Source organism: Tetrahymena thermophila (assembly GCF_000189635.1).
Source record: "Tetrahymena thermophila SB210 genomic scaffold scf_8254650, whole genome shotgun sequence".
Classification (NCBI taxonomy): Eukaryota; Ciliophora; class Oligohymenophorea; order Hymenostomatida; family Tetrahymenidae; genus Tetrahymena; species Tetrahymena thermophila.
In genome coordinates, this window is record NW_002476418.1 from 986,889 (window position 1) to 1,006,394 (window position 19,506).

General features: G+C 22.5%; 7 protein-coding genes across 7 annotated transcripts; 2 read left to right on the top strand and 5 right to left on the bottom strand. All coding sequences in view use genetic code 6, as the record gives it.

The window, feature by feature from the left end:
* Positions 1 to 2,077: 2,077 nt before the first annotated feature.
* Positions 2,078 to 2,512, top strand: TTHERM_00079460 (hypothetical protein; the record flags this gene model as incomplete). Its single annotated transcript, XM_001015787.2, has 1 exon — positions 2,078 to 2,512. The coding sequence occupies one exon, from the start codon at positions 2,078 to 2,080 to the stop codon at positions 2,510 to 2,512; it is 435 nt and encodes a 144-aa protein (XP_001015787.2).
* A 1,270-nt stretch (positions 2,513 to 3,782) lies between these two features.
* Positions 3,783 to 4,208, bottom strand: TTHERM_000079488 (hypothetical protein; the record flags this gene model as incomplete). Its single annotated transcript, XM_012797583.1, has 1 exon — positions 3,783 to 4,208. The coding sequence occupies one exon, from the start codon at positions 4,206 to 4,208 to the stop codon at positions 3,783 to 3,785; it is 426 nt and encodes a 141-aa protein (XP_012653037.1).
* A 1,074-nt stretch (positions 4,209 to 5,282) lies between these two features.
* Positions 5,283 to 5,444, bottom strand: TTHERM_000079489 (hypothetical protein; the record flags this gene model as incomplete). Its single annotated transcript, XM_012797584.1, has 1 exon — positions 5,283 to 5,444. One exon carries the CDS (start codon positions 5,442 to 5,444, stop codon positions 5,283 to 5,285), a length of 162 nt encoding a protein of 53 aa, XP_012653038.1.
* Positions 5,445 to 6,551: 1,107 nt separating this feature from the next.
* Positions 6,552 to 8,870, bottom strand: TTHERM_00079490 (calcium-dependent kinase; the record flags this gene model as incomplete). The annotated part of the gene is made up of 13 exons (XM_001015790.3): positions 6,552 to 6,683; positions 6,737 to 6,939; positions 6,986 to 7,093; positions 7,160 to 7,220; positions 7,273 to 7,342; positions 7,400 to 7,569; positions 7,617 to 7,814; positions 7,868 to 7,991; positions 8,042 to 8,173; positions 8,234 to 8,301; positions 8,398 to 8,486; positions 8,598 to 8,684; positions 8,738 to 8,870. 13 exons carry the CDS (start codon positions 8,868 to 8,870, stop codon positions 6,552 to 6,554), a joined length of 1,575 nt encoding a protein of 524 aa, XP_001015790.2.
* A 1,172-nt stretch (positions 8,871 to 10,042) lies between these two features.
* On the top strand, positions 10,043 to 12,889 carry TTHERM_00079510 (hypothetical protein; the record flags this gene model as incomplete). Its single annotated transcript, XM_001015791.1, has 1 exon — positions 10,043 to 12,889. One exon carries the CDS (start codon positions 10,043 to 10,045, stop codon positions 12,887 to 12,889), a length of 2,847 nt encoding a protein of 948 aa, XP_001015791.1.
* A 1,127-nt stretch (positions 12,890 to 14,016) lies between these two features.
* On the bottom strand, positions 14,017 to 15,924 carry TTHERM_00079520 (tubulin gamma chain; the record flags this gene model as incomplete). The annotated part of the gene is made up of 6 exons (XM_001015792.3): positions 14,017 to 14,110; positions 14,167 to 14,276; positions 14,336 to 14,457; positions 14,510 to 15,190; positions 15,465 to 15,758; positions 15,876 to 15,924. 6 exons carry the CDS (start codon positions 15,922 to 15,924, stop codon positions 14,017 to 14,019), a joined length of 1,350 nt encoding a protein of 449 aa, XP_001015792.2.
* A 380-nt stretch (positions 15,925 to 16,304) lies between these two features.
* TTHERM_00079530 (amine-terminal domain cyclin) lies at positions 16,305 to 18,783 on the bottom strand. Its single transcript, XM_001015793.3, has 4 exons — positions 17,588 to 18,783; positions 17,235 to 17,404; positions 16,744 to 17,179; positions 16,305 to 16,694 (listed from the first exon to the last, which is right to left on the bottom strand). The coding sequence occupies exons 1-4, from the start codon at positions 18,656 to 18,658 to the stop codon at positions 16,533 to 16,535; spliced, it is 1,839 nt and encodes a 612-aa protein (XP_001015793.1). The 5' UTR covers positions 18,659 to 18,783; the 3' UTR covers positions 16,305 to 16,532.
* Positions 18,784 to 19,506: the final 723 nt, after the last annotated feature.

Genomic DNA, 19,506 nt, shown 5'->3' on the forward strand with positions numbered 1-19,506 from the left:
AAAACAACATAATAAATTTTTTACCAAAATTTTAAATAAACTCCTTCTTACATTCTTTATTTCCTTTCTAAATTCATTCATCTACTTAAGCATAAATGCATAAATAATTAATTTTAACTGCTAGTTACTAACTATATCCGAATATAATTAACAGTTAGTAAGGTAGCAAATTAGCATGAGAGATTATTTTAATTTTTAAGCAAAACTTTTATTCAACCAAAATAAAGCTAAAAGTCTAAATCAACAATTTAACAAAAGATCCTAATTTAATTAGAAAAAAAATAATTGACGAAAATTTAAAAAATTATTCTGATTTTTGAGCATAATTTGATTAAAAAAATTTTTATCTCATTAAATTTATTCTATGAATTATTTATTTATAATAAATATTATTTGAATAAATTTTAAAATAAATTGATTAATTTTTTTAAATATATATTACATCTAGATTAATATTTTGACTAAATAAATTCAACAATAGGCATACAAAATAGTTTATTTTTTATAGATTTCATAATAATTTAGCTATTGATCTAATATTGAAAATAAATTTCTGATATAATTAATTTTTATTATCAATTATTTTTGTATAAATGTTTATTACTATTTTTGCTTAGATTAAAATGAATTCGGATAAAGATAAAGTAAGTTTAGAGGTTTAAAAATAAGCAATTAAAATAGATGGCTGATACCCTAATTCATTTATACATGCATTCATAGATAAATATTAGAAGAATTAAAGAAAAAAAAATGTTAAAATAGTTAAAATTTAAAACTGAAAACTTTTCTATCTTTGTTTTTAATGTAGATTTTTTTATTTAATTTATTTTCTATTAACTAAAAATAGAAGCAAAAAAAAAATTCTGATCTTTATTAGCTCTTGTGCTAATTGAGTATCAAATTTATTTTCTTAAAGATGGAAAAATATTTTTTTTGAATTATCCTCTTGGGATTATTAATCAATAATAAATACTAATATGCTCATATTTTTTAAGAAATAAGAGTGCTGTCCTATTTGGCTTTCAAATTATCTTCATAATACTAATAATTATATCAATTTTCTATTTCTTTTTATTGCTATCAAAGCTAATCTATTTCAAGCTAAATCCATTAAGTATTATAGCAACTAAAAGGTGCTAATATAAATTATAAATTTTGTGTTCAGTAAAGAAAATAAATTTATATTTTACTATTTCAGTTTAAAATGTATAATACAACAATTTAAATCTTCGAAAATTAAGAATTTATCAATAATTTAAACAAATATATATATATGGGCCTATGTTAATATTGCTTTTGGCTCAAGTCAAAACCTGTAAAAAATGATTTTATTGATTTTTAGGATTGCTATTTATCAAAAAATAAAGAATATAAAGTTTAAAAATTAATTATAAAAATTAATTTATTAGTTAGTTAGGTACCATTAAATGGTTAAATTCATTCACCAACAATAAAAACTTGATAAAGGAAGTGAGTCTAAATAATTTTTTTTGAATTAACATTAATAAATTGATAAAAAAACACTCCGTAAAAAAAAAATTATAATTTAGATTAATCGTTATTTTATGCTTTTTTTAAAGTTATCATTACAATAATAATTTTTTTTTCTTAACTCATGAGGCATCTCTATTACTTACTTAAAACAGAAAAGAGGAAAGATTAAGCTCTGCAATATTTAAATTTTAATATAGAGAAGTCCATAAAGGATGCAAATAGAAAGTAATATTAAACCTGTCTTACTTAGTCTTACTTTTAAAATGAAAGAGAAAAAGGAATTCAATCTTTCAATCTATCAATCAATGATATATTAATATTATTTAACTTAGAAAAAGACAATTAGCAATAATCAAAACCTTCTAAAAAAATTGGTAAGAAAAGAAAAAAAATATAAGGCAAAAAAATTAAACCTTTAAAAAAAATATTCAAATTAATATCAATAGAAAAGTAAAAATAATAGCAATGGGAAACAGTGAAAGCCAAAATTCTAACTTTCAAATTCAGCCCTACCTTAGATCAGGACTGACCAACGAAGAAATCATTATGATAAAGACTGTCTTTGACCAACAAGAACCAGAAAATGGCGTAATCAAGTCAAGCCGTCTTCGCAAGTTGTACTAAGATTCTTATGATAAGAAAAATTATGATTAAAAGATAGGTGATAAGCAATTTTTAAACTTTGATGAATTTTTTGAAATAATGGCAAGCGATATCTTAGAAAAGAAAGAAAAATATAAAGATATTTAATTCGATTCTTAAGGATAAGACATAGGCTGTGTTTTTTGTCCTACTGCTGTTGATACTAGATAATAGCAAAACACTTATTGAAATCAAACCTACTAGAATCATTCCTTATATAAACAAATAAATAAATAAATACACCTCTACAATTTTCTCTCTTCTGCTTGAGTTTAAACTTAAATAAATGTCTTTCTTTAAATTTTAAGGCAGTTCCTGTAAACGAAAGAACAAATTATCAATCAATTAACAAAAAATCAATTGTGCGCATTTGTGAATAAAAAAAAACAATAAATGCATATTTAAATATAAACATGTTATTTATTTGATTCCTTTGTAAAAAATTGACACCTTGTTTACTTTAAACACCAATGCAGAATCGAGTTAAAATAATTACTTAAATATATATAATAACAATTATAATCGAAATTATAGATTATCTACTATATATTTTAATTATAACACAGAATATCCTTGTACTTATTGATTGTTTCAAAGTTATTAATTTCAGAAAGCTAACAAGTAATAAAACAAGTAAATAAGCAATCAATCATTCATCTAATTGCTTTTAATTAATTTCTATCAAATTTTTAGATTAATTACTGCTGATAGCTATCAAAAATGATTATTAACTATGACTAATTAAATCATATATTAATAATTAATTAATTAATCAATCAAATATTGATTCACTCTCTAACTGGTCTATCTATCTATATAACTAATATAATAATCAAATTATTCTAAATTCAATTATTACTAATATACATAATGATGGATGATTCATAAATGATATTATTCTTTAAAACTAAAAATGTTTTTTGTATGAAATTTATTTTTATTGCAAATCTAATTTTTATTTTTTCTAAAATCATTTTTCCCTATCTTTTGCACTTACCTTGTAAATTAATCAATCATTTTCTTTTTAAATAAGCATTCATTCTTAATTACTAAAAATTGTACAAGTCTTACTAAATCAATAATAACTCTTAACATTAATTGCCAATCAGGTTTAACATTAAATCGCATTTCTCTAAATGAAATTTTTTTATATTTTTTGATAAAATTACATAGGTTTTACAAACTTTTGAATTCATGAACAAACAATTATTTACCCTAAAAATCTATAAATTGCATAATACGCATATGGTAAATTTTAATTGTAGAAAATACACTTTATCCTTAAAATATTCTTTGAATTTGTAAAATACAAAATAATAAAAGATTAAGCCAAACAAAATACTCCAATACTGGCTGATTTTTAATATTATTACTTAAAGATAAAAAATTAATATTTTTTCTTAATACATCTCTCTGTTGCTCTTCTAATAATTAATTAAAAATTTGCAACGAATAACTACAATTTGCATAAAAAGTTAAAAATAATTTTGGCATAGTAGCTGAAGTATATCGACTAATTTTAAGTTTTTAATTTGTTGAAGTTTTTTTATATTTTTTAATCAATTTTGATTTTTATTAAAATATTTCATTGTTTATTTTATTTATTTATTTTTATTTTTTATGTTTTATTTATTTTATTTCTTTTTTCATATTTTTTAATCAATCAATTTGTTTTTAGCTTTAGTTGTTAGTATCGCTTAAAATTTATTTAGTTGTTTGTTTTTTTATTTGTTAGTTTTTAATTTATTTTTATCAAAAAAAAAAATATCATAATTAATGGAATAACTTAAAAATGGAAAAAAAATCTTCTGAATTATCAATTCTTCATCTCCTATTTTAATAATTTTTATTTTTTAATAATTTTATTTTTTTATAAAGTGTGTTTTTTTTTTTTATAGTGAATACGCAGCATCAAGATAGTTCTACAATATTCGAAGTTTAAATGGTATGGATTAAATTTGGGGATTGGATTTTTTAACAGCAGTTGAATCTATCCGGTTATTAAAAATTTCCGATTAGTTCGAATATTTTTGTTCTACTTGAGCTGAGGAATCCGCGTAACGGAATATCATTATTTAAAATGATTATGGGAGTTTAACCGAGCCTTAAAAACTTTTCCCATATATTTTGCATGTATTTTCTTGTTTTTCAGATAGGATTGTGCTTGATCCTACGACATGCGTCAGCTGTCCAAAATGAGTTAATTTAACTACATTCAAGTTACTTAAATACAGAATTTTCTCTTATTTTCAAATTAGATTTCTTTTATTCATTCTTAGTTTAGATAACGTTTAGACTGTTGTCAAATCTTCATTTCTAAGCATTAGCTTTCAGGAAATTATTTCAATTCGAGTCGTCTCCATCATATAATTTTATAATATTTGTGAGTATTATTGGATTATTTCAAGGTCTTCATTCGTTCGTTCTGAGTATTCTTCAATCACCTTTCAATTTAAGTAGAGTTTCTTTCTTATCAAAAATGTTTTCATTCATAATATATTTCCAAATCCTCTCATTTTCAGATCAAATATATTCTTTCATATTTCTCAAAGAATTTCCTCATGATAATCAAATATTCCAACTAAATTTACTTTAAAAACGAGCCTGAACGGTGGGCTGGATTTATTTATAGAGCGGGATTTCTCTAAATAAAAACTTAATTGTTGAAACATTTAATTTTTATCATTTAATTCTAATCAATTTAATCATGAATATAATGATTTTCAAAATCAATTCATTTTCGTATATTAATTATTTAAACAGATTTTAATAAGTTAATGAGTGCCTCAATGATAGTCAATATCCTATTTGAGCATTCAGTTTATTTAGAGAACCAAGTAAAAAGCTAACTTATCAAAACTTTTTCTTCCTTATTACCCAGTAGAATTCTAAAAAATCTTAACTTAAAATGACATTAAAAACTTGCCTGAATGGTGGGCTGGATTTTTGGAGCGCGGTTCTCCAGATAAAAACTCATTTCGTTAAAATTTTTTAGCTTAATCCTTTTTGTAATAAGTAAAAATTATAATGAAGGGTTAGTTTTTAGCAATTTAGACAGGCACTTCAGTTTTCTTTTCAGTAATTTTTAGCATCATTTCTATTAGGTCTAGAAATTCTTATCCTTTTTAGACAGACAGACAGCACTTTCAGTTTTAGAGAAAAAGAAAATCCATAATCTCACTCATATTATTTGATTATATTTTTTCAACTATCTTATCTAATCTTCTTTCCATCAACTTTTGCGTCAAAAATCCAACTCTCCTCAAGTCTAAACATCCTATTTCAGAAATCCTATCAGATTTCCTCATTTCCAATTCGATATTATCTGTATTCTTTCATTGAACTTGATTAAATCAACTTTCATTTTTTCATAGCTGCATTCAATTAGAACTATGCGCAATTAACAATAAGTTTTTATTTATATTAATTTATTTTTCTTTCGTTAGAAAATTTCTTAATTAATTAATCAAACCTAAAATTTAAAATCAAAAACAAAAATTAAAAATTTTTAACAGAAATATCCAATATTAATAATTAATCAAATATTGGTATATTTAATAATAATTGACTCTTGCAACTAAAGAAAGCTCTAGTTAAATTTTTTAGATATTTATAAGATATTTATTGGAAATTAAGATATTGAATTATTTATAATCAAGCTAAAATAAGCATTAATTTAGATTTTAAAAATAAATTTAAAAAATTATTATTATTATTTTTAAGTAAAATCTTTATTTAAAATAAATAAATGTATTTTTTAGATTATATATACTTTAATTCATAATATAATAAATATCTTTGAATATAAAAAACCCATTTATATATTTAATATTAAAAAAATAGAATTTATTTTTTATAATTTAAATATAATTTGTAAATTTTAATCAAATTAAATATATTTAAAAAAGATTTAAAATAAAAAAATATATTATTTAAACCTTATGCCAGACTGTATTTAACAGAAATTTTAATATAAAAGCAAAAAATTTATTAATTATTATTAATTTAATAAAATTAAGATTTTAATCAAGATCAAGCTTACTTTATAAAATCTTAATAAAATATTTTTTAATTTGTGAAAATTAATTAAAGATTCAAAAGAATTCATAAAATAAATATAAGTTAAAATGGTCATATAATTATTTGAAATTAATAATCTATCTATCTATTTTTAATCATTTGAAGCAAAATTCAAATAAAATAAACTAAATATAGATTAAATAAATACAATTAGTTTGAGTATTGATAAGTTGCTACTAATAAAAGATTTCAATAATTAAGTATTCATTATTTGATATTAAGACATACATCTATATTAAATTTTAAGTAAAATAAGAAAAGAAGTGATTCAGTAAAGTATTTGTTAGTGAATGGAAGGAATGGGTAGTTAATTATGTATTAAAAAAATTTTTTATTCATTTGTCTTGTTGTTATTACTAATCGTTTTAACCTTCAATTAAATTGATAGTTGGTTCTTTAGATTTGCTTTTCTTCCTCTTTTTATTTCTCTTTTCTCTTAGCATAGTAAGAAACTCAGTAAAATCAATCTAATTAATTTTTAATATGTTCATCAATTTTAATTAAAAATTTCAATAATTACTTCTCCATCTCCATTTGTGTCAGCTTCTTTTATGAGCTCGTCGATATCAATTTCTCCGATCGATATTATATCAGTTCCTAGAATATCTTGCAATTCTTGCCTTGTAATTTTGCCATCATTATTTTTATCAATTTTTAAAAAGGCTTATGTGATGGCTTTATCAGTTTAAAATTCAGGATTTGCTAAAAATGTTGCTATGAATTCTATAAAATAATGTTAATTTCAAAAAATTAATAATAATTTTTAAACCTGAATAATCTATTTGTCCACTATTATCAAAATCCATTGCTTAAAAGATCTGTTTCACTTCACTCTCTTGAAAATCTAAATTACATTTTTCTTTAAATAACTGAAGACCTATTTTTATTATGTTTATGGATATAATATTTACTTAATTTATTGATTAATTAATTAATTAATTACCTCCTTTTAATTCATCTAAACTAATACGTCCATTTCCATCCTTGTCCATACTAACAAATATCTATAATTAGATATTAAATATTTAATTTAAAGCATAAATATAATTATTTCACCTATTTCAAAACATCTAAATCACTGTCCTATATCTGAGATGCCATATAAATGAGAATTGTCTTTTTTATACTTAAATTTAAAAATAAACAAAATGATTTGGAATTTCTAAGAGATTTATTTATTTACTTTTTAAGTTCTACTATTTTCTTTAAACCTGCTAGAGAATCACTTGAAATAATTAAATTTTGATTTTCTCTGCTCACTTACTATTACACCCATGGATGGTTATAACAATCAATATCACAGAGTCTTTTTTTAGGATTCTTCACCAGCAATCTTGATATTAAATCTCTCACCTTTGATTAAAATATATTAAAATCTCACAAAAAAAAAAATTGATTACTTCATTGCTGCATTCTAAAAATGCTTTTAAATTTAAATTATAGTTGCATTTTCTTATTGAATAGAATATTTCTTAAGCATTTTTTCCATAAAAAGGAGGTGTTCCCGAAAGCAAAATATAAAGTATTACTCCGAGTGCCCAGTTATCAACTTACTCACTATATTATCCTTCAATAACTTCTGGAGCTATATAATAAGGCTTTTTAAAGTATAATACTCAATTAATTACTTTATCGATATAAATTATCTTACTGTACCAGATTATTGTCTCAAAACTTCTCCTTTTTTGAATTTTTTAGAAATTCCAAAATCTATCATTTTTATTGTTGTTGGATCTGACTTCTTTTTAAGCAAAAAATTTTCAGGCTTTAAATCTCTTTTTATTAGATTTTTCATTAATATAATTAATTTTTCAAGAATATTTACCTATGAATTACTCCATTATCATGAATATATGATACTGCTGAGAAAAGTTATCTCATAATTAAAGCAGCATCTTTTTCTTAGAGTCTTTTGTTTTAAACAACATACTAAAATAATTCACCACCTTCACAATACCTGTTATATTTATTTGATAGGATTATATTTTAAAACGAATTAAATGATTTAGATATTTACTCTGTTACTAAATAAATTGTGGACTCGCTTTCATATACTTCATAGAGTTTTATAATATTAGGATGATCCTTGTATTTTAAGAATATTAATAATTTAAAAAAACAAATAATATATTTGCTATTATAAAAGTAAATAAAATTTGTTATTTTTAAGAGAGAGCTTACAAGTTCTTTTAAAATATTTATTTCATCCTAAAATTATTGTTTATCAGACAATCTATCTTTTGCTACTGCTTTTACAGCTCTTTCATCTCCTATTTATTTTATTTTTCAAAATTAATATAGATCAAGCAATTATTTTTTATTTTTATATGATTATTTAGCAAATTGCAAAAAGTAGAAATTTATATTTATTAAGCACAAACCTGTAATTCTATGAGTAGCTAAGAATACTACACCAAAGGCTCCTGATCCTAGCTCTTTTAGAAACTTATAGTCATCTCTTATTTTTTCTAAAAAGTAGAATTGGTATTAAAATTAGCTGAAAAAGTAATATTTTTGTTACTTTTATTAGAATATCTAAAAAACATTTATTTATTTACAATAAACTGTTATTTCATTTGGTATTCCTCATTTTACGAACAATTAGTTTTTACTAATTTGACATTTTATGTATCACCGCTAATTATATCACTCATACTTCAGCGGAATGCAATGAAATTGTAGTTAATTTAGTAGATTTTATTACTTTTTGTAAGCCAAATAAAAAGAAAACAGTAAATAAATAGGTCAAATACAAATAATAACAATTTATTAGAAATAATTTAACTATTTCTAATAATCAACTACAGTGATTAAAAACATAAAAATTATAGCTAAATTATAATCCTGTTTAACAAATATAAATGAATAATCAATCTATCAAATATTCGAATTTAATATACTATTTTAATTTTTAAAAGAACAAATATATAAATACTAATTTCGACATACATTCGAAAGTAAGATATTTTACCAACAAATAATAAATTATCTACAGTAGCTGCATTCAAAAGAAACAATCTTAAAAATACCTTATTAAATAATTTGGCAAAAAGAAAATACTTTTTTATCCTAGTATTATTCAAATAGAAACTTTAATCTTATAGGATAGTTAATATTACTGACCTTATAAATGTTAATTTTCTTCAGTTTTAAAATCTATAAAACTGTTTATAATAAAGAACAAATAAATAAAATAATCAACATATCAATGAATTCAAGTATGACAAATGTTTTTTTCAAAAAGATATTTATTTTCTATTCACAATTTTACTAAACATTTAAAAAAATCACTTTTTAACTTAATTACTTTTCAGAATTATCAATTTGCTTTAGCTTACTGTATTTACTCATTTCATATTAATATTTAATTTCGCTTGCTATTTTTATTTTGCTTTTAAAAAACATAATTACAAAAATATTCTCTTTGCAACAAAAAAAATATTTATAAAAAATAATACAGTATATTATTTCCTTTTATAAAATTTATCTATTTTAAATTTTAGATTAGCCATTTTTAAAATAATTAATTTTTAGTATTAAAATAAAAAAGTATGTTAAAATAAAATTAATAAATATAAAAAAAAAGCTCCGAGACCGGGAATTGAACCCGGGTCTCCTGCGTGACAGGCAGGAATACTAACCACTATACTATCTCGGATTTGATATAATTTAACTCATTATTTATGTTATTTTATTAACTTTAAATATAATAAATACATGGATATATGTTTTTTTTCAATTTTCAGAATTTTTATAATCTTTTTATTAATTAGATATCCAAATCAAATCGATTAAAGAAATATACGTTTTCAAAATTAATTATTTAATGATCAAATTGCCTGATATAAAAGTAGACTTTGCTCTTAAGACTCACGACTCGGAAATAGACATTTAATATTTTTTTGAGCAGTACAAAGGTTCAACGAAATTGTCATTTACTTCATAGCTTAGCTTACAATTTTCTATTATCTTGGGCAATTACTTGAAATTTGTTAAGAATATCACTCATTTAGATATCAAAATACTACCAAATTAAATCAGTTCAGCTGGTATAAGTGGTATCGCAAAAGGACTTTGGTTTCTTGAAAATCTAAATTATTTATCTCTTGAGATATAAAATAATAATATAAGCGAATAAGGATGCTGGGGTTTATGCTAGGGTTTGTAGACACTCCAGGGTTTAAAGACATTTTATTTAATTATTGGAGAGTGTAATTATATTAAAGATTAAGGAGTAGAGGCAATAAGCTAATCAATAAAACATCTTTTTTAATTAGAAAAACTTGCTTTAGTCTTTTAGGAAAACTAATTAGGTTCAGATAGTGGTTAGCATTTAGGCCAAGGTATTAAAGACTTGAAAAAACTTAAAAAATTTTTGTTAACAATTGAACCAGGAAATTAAATTCTTTCAGAAGGAGCCTAAGGAATATCTAAAGGCTTAAGATAATTAAATAATTTGGAAGTTTTACAAATAATAATAACTCACAATAAAATTGGGAAAGTGGGATTTGACAGTCTTGGTGAAGCTTTATATAGCTTAAAAAGTTTATAGAAACTATCATTAAGCTTAACTTAAGTAAATATTAAATTGAATGAATCAAATGCGATAAGCTAAGCAGTTAAAAAATTAACAAATCTTAATTATCTCTTTTTAGATATATAGAAAGATTAAGAAATAGGTTCATCAATTTCTAATTTAGTTAATTTAAGTTACTTAAATATCAAACTCTCTGATAAGATTGGTCTTTTAGGAGTAATAAATTTTGGCTAGGGTTTAAAAAGGCTAAGCAATTTAAATGAGCTGTATATTCTAGTTGAAAAGTTTAACAATACGTAGGTTTAAGGTGTTTAAGAGATTTGTGAATCTCTAAAAAACTTGTAAAATTTACAAAAACTTTCTTTTATAATTGAAAACAATAATTCCATCTAATCTGAGGGAGCTGTGCATATAGGAAATTCACTAAAGTTTTTGAAAAAATTGAAGTATTTAAAACTTCATATTCTTAGAGATAATAATATTTCATTCGAGGGTGCTCAAAAAATAGGTGAAAGCTTTTCAGAATTATAAAATTTATAGACTTTGAACTTAGAAATAGGAGATCTGAATCATATAACCTCATAAGGTTTGATTTCAATTTCTGAAGGGATCAGTAATTAAATGAGCTTGTAAGATCTTAAAATAATAGTCAAAAGCTAAAATTAAATAAATAATCAATAAGGATACAACACCTTTTCTAAGAATATAAATAAGCTAAAATAATTAACTAATTTTCATTTTGAAATAGGCTGTGAAAATTTAAGTTAAATAGGAGAAATTTATACCGATATGAAAAACTTGCAGAAACTATCTATTATTATTGCTACAGAGAATCATATTAGAAATAGTGCAGGGATTGGATTAGGGTTTCATAATTTAACTAATTTAACAAATTTAACATTATAAATTGATTCTGGAAATGAGTTAGGCGAAGATGGTGTTTGCAAAATTGCAACAGGTTTATCTCATTTGTTAAATTTAACTCATTTAAGACTTACATTTGGAAGCAAAAATCATGTAAAAAATGGAGGGGTTATTGGACTAGGAAGAAATATTTCAGCGTTAAAAAAATTAGAAGAATTGTATTTATAAATATTTGAAGATAATTAAATTGGAGAAGAAGGAATACTCAGCCTCAGTAGCGAACTGTCAAAATTGCAGTCACTAAAAAAGCTAGATTTAAATATTTATGAGCCTTATGTAATTTCTGCAATAGCATTATTAGAGAACAATACTAGTCTAACTAATGAAATGTTTAACTTAAGTAATATGACCAGAAATGAATTTTACTTTTAGCGTAGCACGAAAGAAGAGCTAGAACTATTAAAAATACCTTATTACTTTAATATGTTTTTGAATTGCAATCTGTCAGGTGTTGGCTAAGGACTTAAACTCCTTTCAAGCTTAACAAGTTTAACAATTTAACAATATAAATAAAAACCTAATATATTAGGATTAACAGATTTGTACCATTCAATATAAGAGCTTCCAAATTTAAGGTCTTTAGAAGTATCTTTTCTAAATTGTCCATTCCCTTGTGAACTTATTAGGAAGTTGTGTGAATGTTTTGGTAAACTTGTTAATTTAGAGAGCTTAACATTTATAATTAACTAACTTGTAATTGAAGAGAAAGAGAAATGCTAAATTCCTTCATTAGGAACATCACTAAAAAAATTAGTAAACTTATAAAAACTTTGTTTTAATATTAATTATGAATTTGCTGAAGAAAGTTACAAAAAATTAGGTTATGGCATTAACTCTTTGAAAAATTTGTAGAGCTTAGAGTTCCTAGCATACGATTATAAGCAAGTATAAGGATGGTTTTCAGAAATAAAAAATCTAAAAACCTTAATTTTGAATTACAAATTCGAAACTCCTTCTAGAGCATAAAATACGACAATGTTTTAATAAATTTTCAATGAAATATCTCATATAAAAACATTGAATTGTTTCAAAATAATAAATTACAAAGGTTACATTATGGGAATTTTTTAATTCCCTGTTCTCAATATATTAAATGCATTAAGATAGCTGAGATATTTCGAAATAAATAATTCAACCTTAAAATAAGAAAAGCAACACCTATTGAACTAAGCATATAGAACTTAGAAAAGATTGATTTCACTTAAAATATGAAGAAGTTAAAATCAAATTTAGAATTGATTTATTCTGAATAATTTTCTTAAAATTTCTATCTAATCTTCATCGAAATAAAATAAGTTAGATCTTTAAAAGCATAATATAAAAAAAAGATTAAAATTTTTCTTTAATTTTTAGCTTATAGATTTGATTAATAAAAGTTTAAAAACTTATTCAGAATTTCATTTCTAGATTTGCGCTTTTTAATTTTGAAAATTAAAAAAATGGCTTAATTAAATTAAACTAAAAACTTTGATTCTATGTTTTATGTTTGAAGTTAAATAAATTGATTTATATATTTTACAATTAATCTTTTTGGTTATTAATTTTCTTTTAATGAATTGAGTAGCTTGATTACGTTTTCGAATTAATATTAAAAATTAAATAAATTATGAATCTATTAGTAAAGTGGAATTTCAATTCAAACACATAATTTAAATAGAAAAAAGTTTATGAATAGCTTTTAATACTATATAGATAAATATTATGAATAATAAGAAATTATTACTAAATAATAAAACATTTTAAGCTTTAAATTGAATATAAGCTAGACTCTTATTTTTAAAATTAAAAATTTATTTTTTTATTATAAAAAAACTTTTTTTATATAAATTTATTAAAAAGCATACAATAACTTTGAGATATCTTCTATATTTCCTCTATTATTATCAATTTGTATTAGATAATATTAAATCAATTTCTACAAATAGTTTTAATCAAATAAAATATCTATAAAAATGTATCTTTAAAAAACAATTTAATATTTTAAATTTTGAATTTATTAATAGTAAGAATATATATATTTATATATATTTACTGTTAAGTTAATCTACTTAGTTATTAAGTTTCTTTCAACAATAAATTTAATGACTTGGTTAACTTTTTGAATTAATTTAATTTGAAAATATAATTTGAGTAGCAATATTTTTATGAATAGTTTTTAATAGTATACAAATATATATAATAAATAATAAGACATTATTATAAAATTACGCAAAATTAATTTAAGTGTTTATTTATTTATATTAAATTTAATAGATATTGTTAACATAAATTATTCTATATAGGTTTTGGTTAAGCAAGCAGAGCTAATGTTTGTTTTACAATTGTTTTTTTATTTTTAATCAGTTTTCGTCTTCCAAGCCATCATCGAAGTAATCTAAATAGTTAGGTTCTTCAGCAGCTTTATATTCTTCTATTAATTATTGTACTACTTCCCTATTTAAATTAGTAATAAATATATTAATTAAAAATGATTTTTAGAGTTTATTTACTTGGAATCATCGAACTCCTCTAAGTTAAAAGAATCAACCTTTTTAAACTATTCTATATAAGCATTCTTTTTTCTCATTATGTCAAAGTTAGAGATAATCTTCTCAAAAAGCTTTTAATATAAGGCAAAAAATATTTTTTTAATTTTAGAATAATAATAATAATTATTACTGTATGGATGCTTGTGTGGTTGGCGAGCATAAGACCACTTACTTTATGAGATGTTTCTATGTATGGTGATTTTTTAGATAATGCAACTTGTATGGAGGCAGGTCCCCAGTTAATAAAGTTAGCTTTTTTTAAAATATTTTTATTCATTCAATTTTTATTTATTTAAAATTTTACCTAATTTTCTTTCTCTAATACGCTAAAGTGATTTATGAATTTGAGATGCATCAACTTCTCCTTGAATTACATTCATAATTGAAATATATTGTCCCTTTTTAGTTGAAGCACTAACCATGATATTCTTTGTTTAAAGTAATCTTCTCATAACATCAAGTACAGTAGTCTTTCTAATAGTTTTTATATGTCTATCAATAGAGATAGGAGTATATCCAGTCATTAAGAAATGACATTTAGGTGTAGGAACAAGAGATGCAAGTAAACCAACTAAATCGTTATTCATATAACCAGGGTATCTGAGTGTGGTAGTACATGCTGCCATAACTGTTGAGACAAGTGAGTTTGTGGTTTCAATTGTAGGATTTTCCAATTTTAATCTGTCTTGTGCTATTTTTTCTAAAGCGTTATTATCTAAAACAGTGGTTGCATCTGCATTCAAAGCAAGTCTCTTTAAAGTTAAAAGAGAGTTATAAGGATGTACGACACCATCTGTGTGTCCACTAGGAAAAACAGAGTAAGTCTTAATAATTTTTTTAGGGAATCTATCATTTAATTTCTCCAATAAATAAGAGCCAACACCTGAACCAGTACCACCTGCAATACTATGAATCAAAAGAAAAGCTTCAAAACTATCAGATGTATCAGCTTCTCTGTCAATCATATCAAGAAGATCATCTTGGACTAATATTTTTTAAATTATAATAAAGCATCACATATAAATGAGAGAACATAATTTTTTTAAAAATTTGATAAGCTCAATTATTTTTATTTGTAAATTATAGATTAAAATCCATTATATTTCTATGCAATTCTTTCATTTAATCTCAATCTTTAAATCGAATTTCCTTAATTCTTTCAATAAATTTTGATATAATTTTAAAAATTTTGCTTATCTAAAACACAACATTTTTAGTAATTTTATAACAATTTTTAATTTATAAGTTTTAAAATTTACTTTTATTAGCTTCTTAATAACCGTATGCCCACACATTACCAGCACCTGATCCATCAGTTCCATAAAAAATATTTTCTGGGTTATATAGTGAACTATAATCAGATTATTTAACTATTCTCTTTAGAACTCTGTCTTCTAAATCAATAAGACAGGCCCTTGGAATATAATGCTAATCATCTGCTTAATAAAAGAAAACTTCTTTTCTGTCATCAGTGTTTGTTGCATATTCTTGTAAAATACCTTCTTGGTTAATACCATGCTCTAAACAAAGCTATTTCCAAAATTCCATACCAACTTGAATTTTTAAAAAAATTAAATTATAAATCCATCCATTCCTATAAAGCTGATGAAGTGCTAAAATAATAAGCAAATCTCCATTATTTAAACTCTAATCTCAAATAAATCTAATACTTTAGTTTCCGCATTGGCCGACTTAAAGTGTAATTATATCTCTAGGCATTTTATTTATAAATTTGCTAATAAAAACGGTTCTCTTGTAATTATTGACTTGCTTTCCTTTTTATAAGTTTCTTAGTATTTATTTGAATTTTTATCAAATTAATAAATCACAAACAATAAATAAGATCTTCTTTCTACTTTTGATGTCAATAAAATTTGAAATTTTTTCTTTTTAAATTAAAATTTGCGCAAAACTCTCACTATTATATTATTTATATCAATTCACTCACTCACTCACTCCTCACATTATTTTTCTAATCTAAATAACCCCGCTCATTTTTAATTGATTATTTCTTATCAAGTATTTTTTATATTCATAAAATAAATGATATTATCTTTTAAAGTAAATTAATAAGTAAATTATAATTAAATCTAAAACATAAATATTAAATAAATAAAATCATTTAAAAAAATACTTTTATAAATAAAATGAACAAAAATACTCATTTTAAAAATTTAATTAAATAATTATTTTGCAAAATTATATTTTTTTAATAAATTCTAATTAAAAGTCAATCACAATTTATATAGTTAGTTAGTATTTTATATTATTAGATGAATAAAAGTCAGCTATTTTTATGTAGGTTATGATGAAATGCTTTGAGGTTTTCAATTCAAGATAAACTTTTAGAATTTATCTCTATAGTTAAAAAGTTTAGGATTGATTTATTCAAAGTTTTGATGTATCATTTTGACATTTTTGATGCAAAATGCAAGACTTGTCATTAAAGGATCCATTTCATAGCTAAATTCTCCAAGTAAAGCTTTTTACTATTAATTTTGTTAAATATTAAATTAAAAATATTTAATAATAATTTACAATTGAAGAAAGCTATGTATCTATGACCTGGATAGTGTCTTTACTATTATTAATTAAAAACTCTAAAGCTACAAAAATAGAAGCAAGGGATATAATCCTAGGTTGATAGCTCAGCTACTCTTAAAAATAGTGAGATTACAATATGTAATAGTAGGATAATTCAGTCAACTATTGCAAGAATTAGTTCCCTAATTTCTAATATTTCTTGAGAAATGCGATATATTAATTGTTAAAGTCAGCAACTGTAGAAAAATTTAGATCATAGTCTATTGTTTACAGAATATGCATTTTCATATTTATGATATCTTTCTTTTCGAAAGCTTGATGAGCAATTTCACGACAGAAGTGATTTAAACCAACTTCAACTCTTTATTCAAAATGATTGCTAATTATCAAACAACAAACACCTATTAAGTGAATATCGCTGTCTTAAAATCTGTTTTATTTACAATAAGATGTAAAAAAAGATCAAATAATAAATATTTTATTACTTTTTTTAGGATTTTTTTAAAAATAGATCCATCAAGTTTATTGTTTTAAAAAATGCTGAGATGTTAGGTTTTGTAAAAACAAACACAACTACTTCAATCATCCAATCTATCATTTTTTAGCGTATAGGATCAGTTATTTAGTGCCTGGCAAGAGGTTTTGTTAGATTCAACTTTTAATAAAAAATAATTTTTATATTAACCAATAAATTTTCTTTAACAAAAAGCAAATAAATAATGAATTTATAAAAATCAGCAATTAAAAAATTGTTTTAATATTAAATTTAAAAATTAAATGCTTAAAAAATATATATTTAGATTACTGAAATCCAAAATAGAATTTAAATAAAATTTACTTGTTGCTTTACAAGAGAACAAAAGTATTCATTAGTGAAAACTCTTGGAGAAATAGTTTGAAGAGCAATAAAAGGCTCTTTGATCAAGGGATTCTCGAGCCTTTCTTACGAGATTAAGTTTTCTTCTTTTTATGGTGAAGATATTTTTTGTGTCTCTTATTAGGACATCACTTTTTTAAATTAGATATGCTAGTTGTTACGAATGTCTTAACTGGAATTTTTGGTGTGTCTCACTTTTATGTTTGTAATTTCTTTTAAAGTATTTCTTATTTACTTTGTGTGTATGTTTTCTTGCTATTACATCTTATTCATGCTATTTTAATCATTACCATTCTTCTACAGGCTACCATTTTATTGCATCAAGATTCCAACTGTTATTTTTTTATTGCTCCTTCCCAAAGATTGATTTTTTTACGAGTTGCTACTTTCACTTCTTTGCTTCCTACTTAGATTGCTTCTTACATGATTTGAAGGTGCCCCTTTGAAGTTTTCTTTTGAGCTTTCTCTAGATGCTTTAGCATTAAATTCTCTCTTGTGAATATTAAATCTATTGTAATTAATAAGATCTTGTTTCTATTTTTTTTCTCGCTTCTTTTAGTTTTTTAGTGCAGCAAAGCAATGAGAAGCTAGTTGAGATAATAGATTGCTTTCCTCATTCATTTGATTTGCTACTTAGTTTGGCTTATGCTCATAAAATTCACTCTTTTAATTTACTACAGCATTTCTTTAAATAACTCTGTCATAATGTCTTGCAGTATCCAAACGATCCAGTGAAGATTATTAAGTGTCTCTACTTACATTCTAATCAATTTATTTTAAGATCCCCAATTATTTATTACCAAATTAGCTTGAGCAACTCTTAAGAGCATAATTTTACTAGGTATGCTTTTCAAATGTTGAGCCTTATTGTAAGTTCTACTTGTTTGGATTGGACTACATCTTTTATACTAGATTTTAACTTATAGGTTCTTACTTAGCTAGAGGAGGATTAGAAAAGTTAGAGTTTGTGACATTCGAGTAATTAGAGCTGAACAAATTTTCGCAAATAACTGATTTACCACTTATGTACATTTTCAATCTTGCAATTTCTACTTTTGAAGAATTTATTTTCTTTTTTAATAATTTAGATTTACTAATTTATTAATTGAAATTTTACTAATTTAGAAATTTTAAATTAATGTTGAGCTATATTTTTGCTAACAATATTAATTTGACACACTTTTTCAGTGAGTAATTAAACTAATTTTTTAAAAATTAAATCTGATGTATTCATTCATGCTTCAAGACAAACGACTAGATTAATTAGTAAATATCTTTTTCATTGTCTTTCATGTTACTCATTTTTGATAAAAATTAAAAGCCTTATTTGTTTGATTTAAAGTAATTTCAATATCAATTTTTTTGTCTAAGAAACAAGGCATGCATGCTAACAAATTAAGCTAAATATTATATATTTTATCAAATTATCAAATTTAAATTACATAAGAAATAATTCAAATAAAACATTTTAAAAAAAATAATTTATCGATCAATTTACTAAAGAAGTTAAAATTCTAAGTAAATTATCTTCTTTCAATTAACAATTGCACACAAAAAAAATATTTTCGAAAGAATTTTCTTAAAAATAAAAAAAATAAAAATATATAAAATAAAATAAAATAAAAATTTTCAAATATTTTAATTTATTTTTATCATTGATTGATTTTTCAAAACCAAAATAGTTAGAAAATTATTTTTATAATTTTAGATTTAATTTTTTTTAATGATGCATAAATAGACAATAGAGGGCATTTGTTAATAATCTTCACAATTGATGATTAAAGTTGTTTATTAAATCTATTAAATAATATTTAAAAGTAAAGTTAGAATATAAGGTTTAGATTTATTAATAGTGAGTAGCTGTTTACTATCGTTCATAA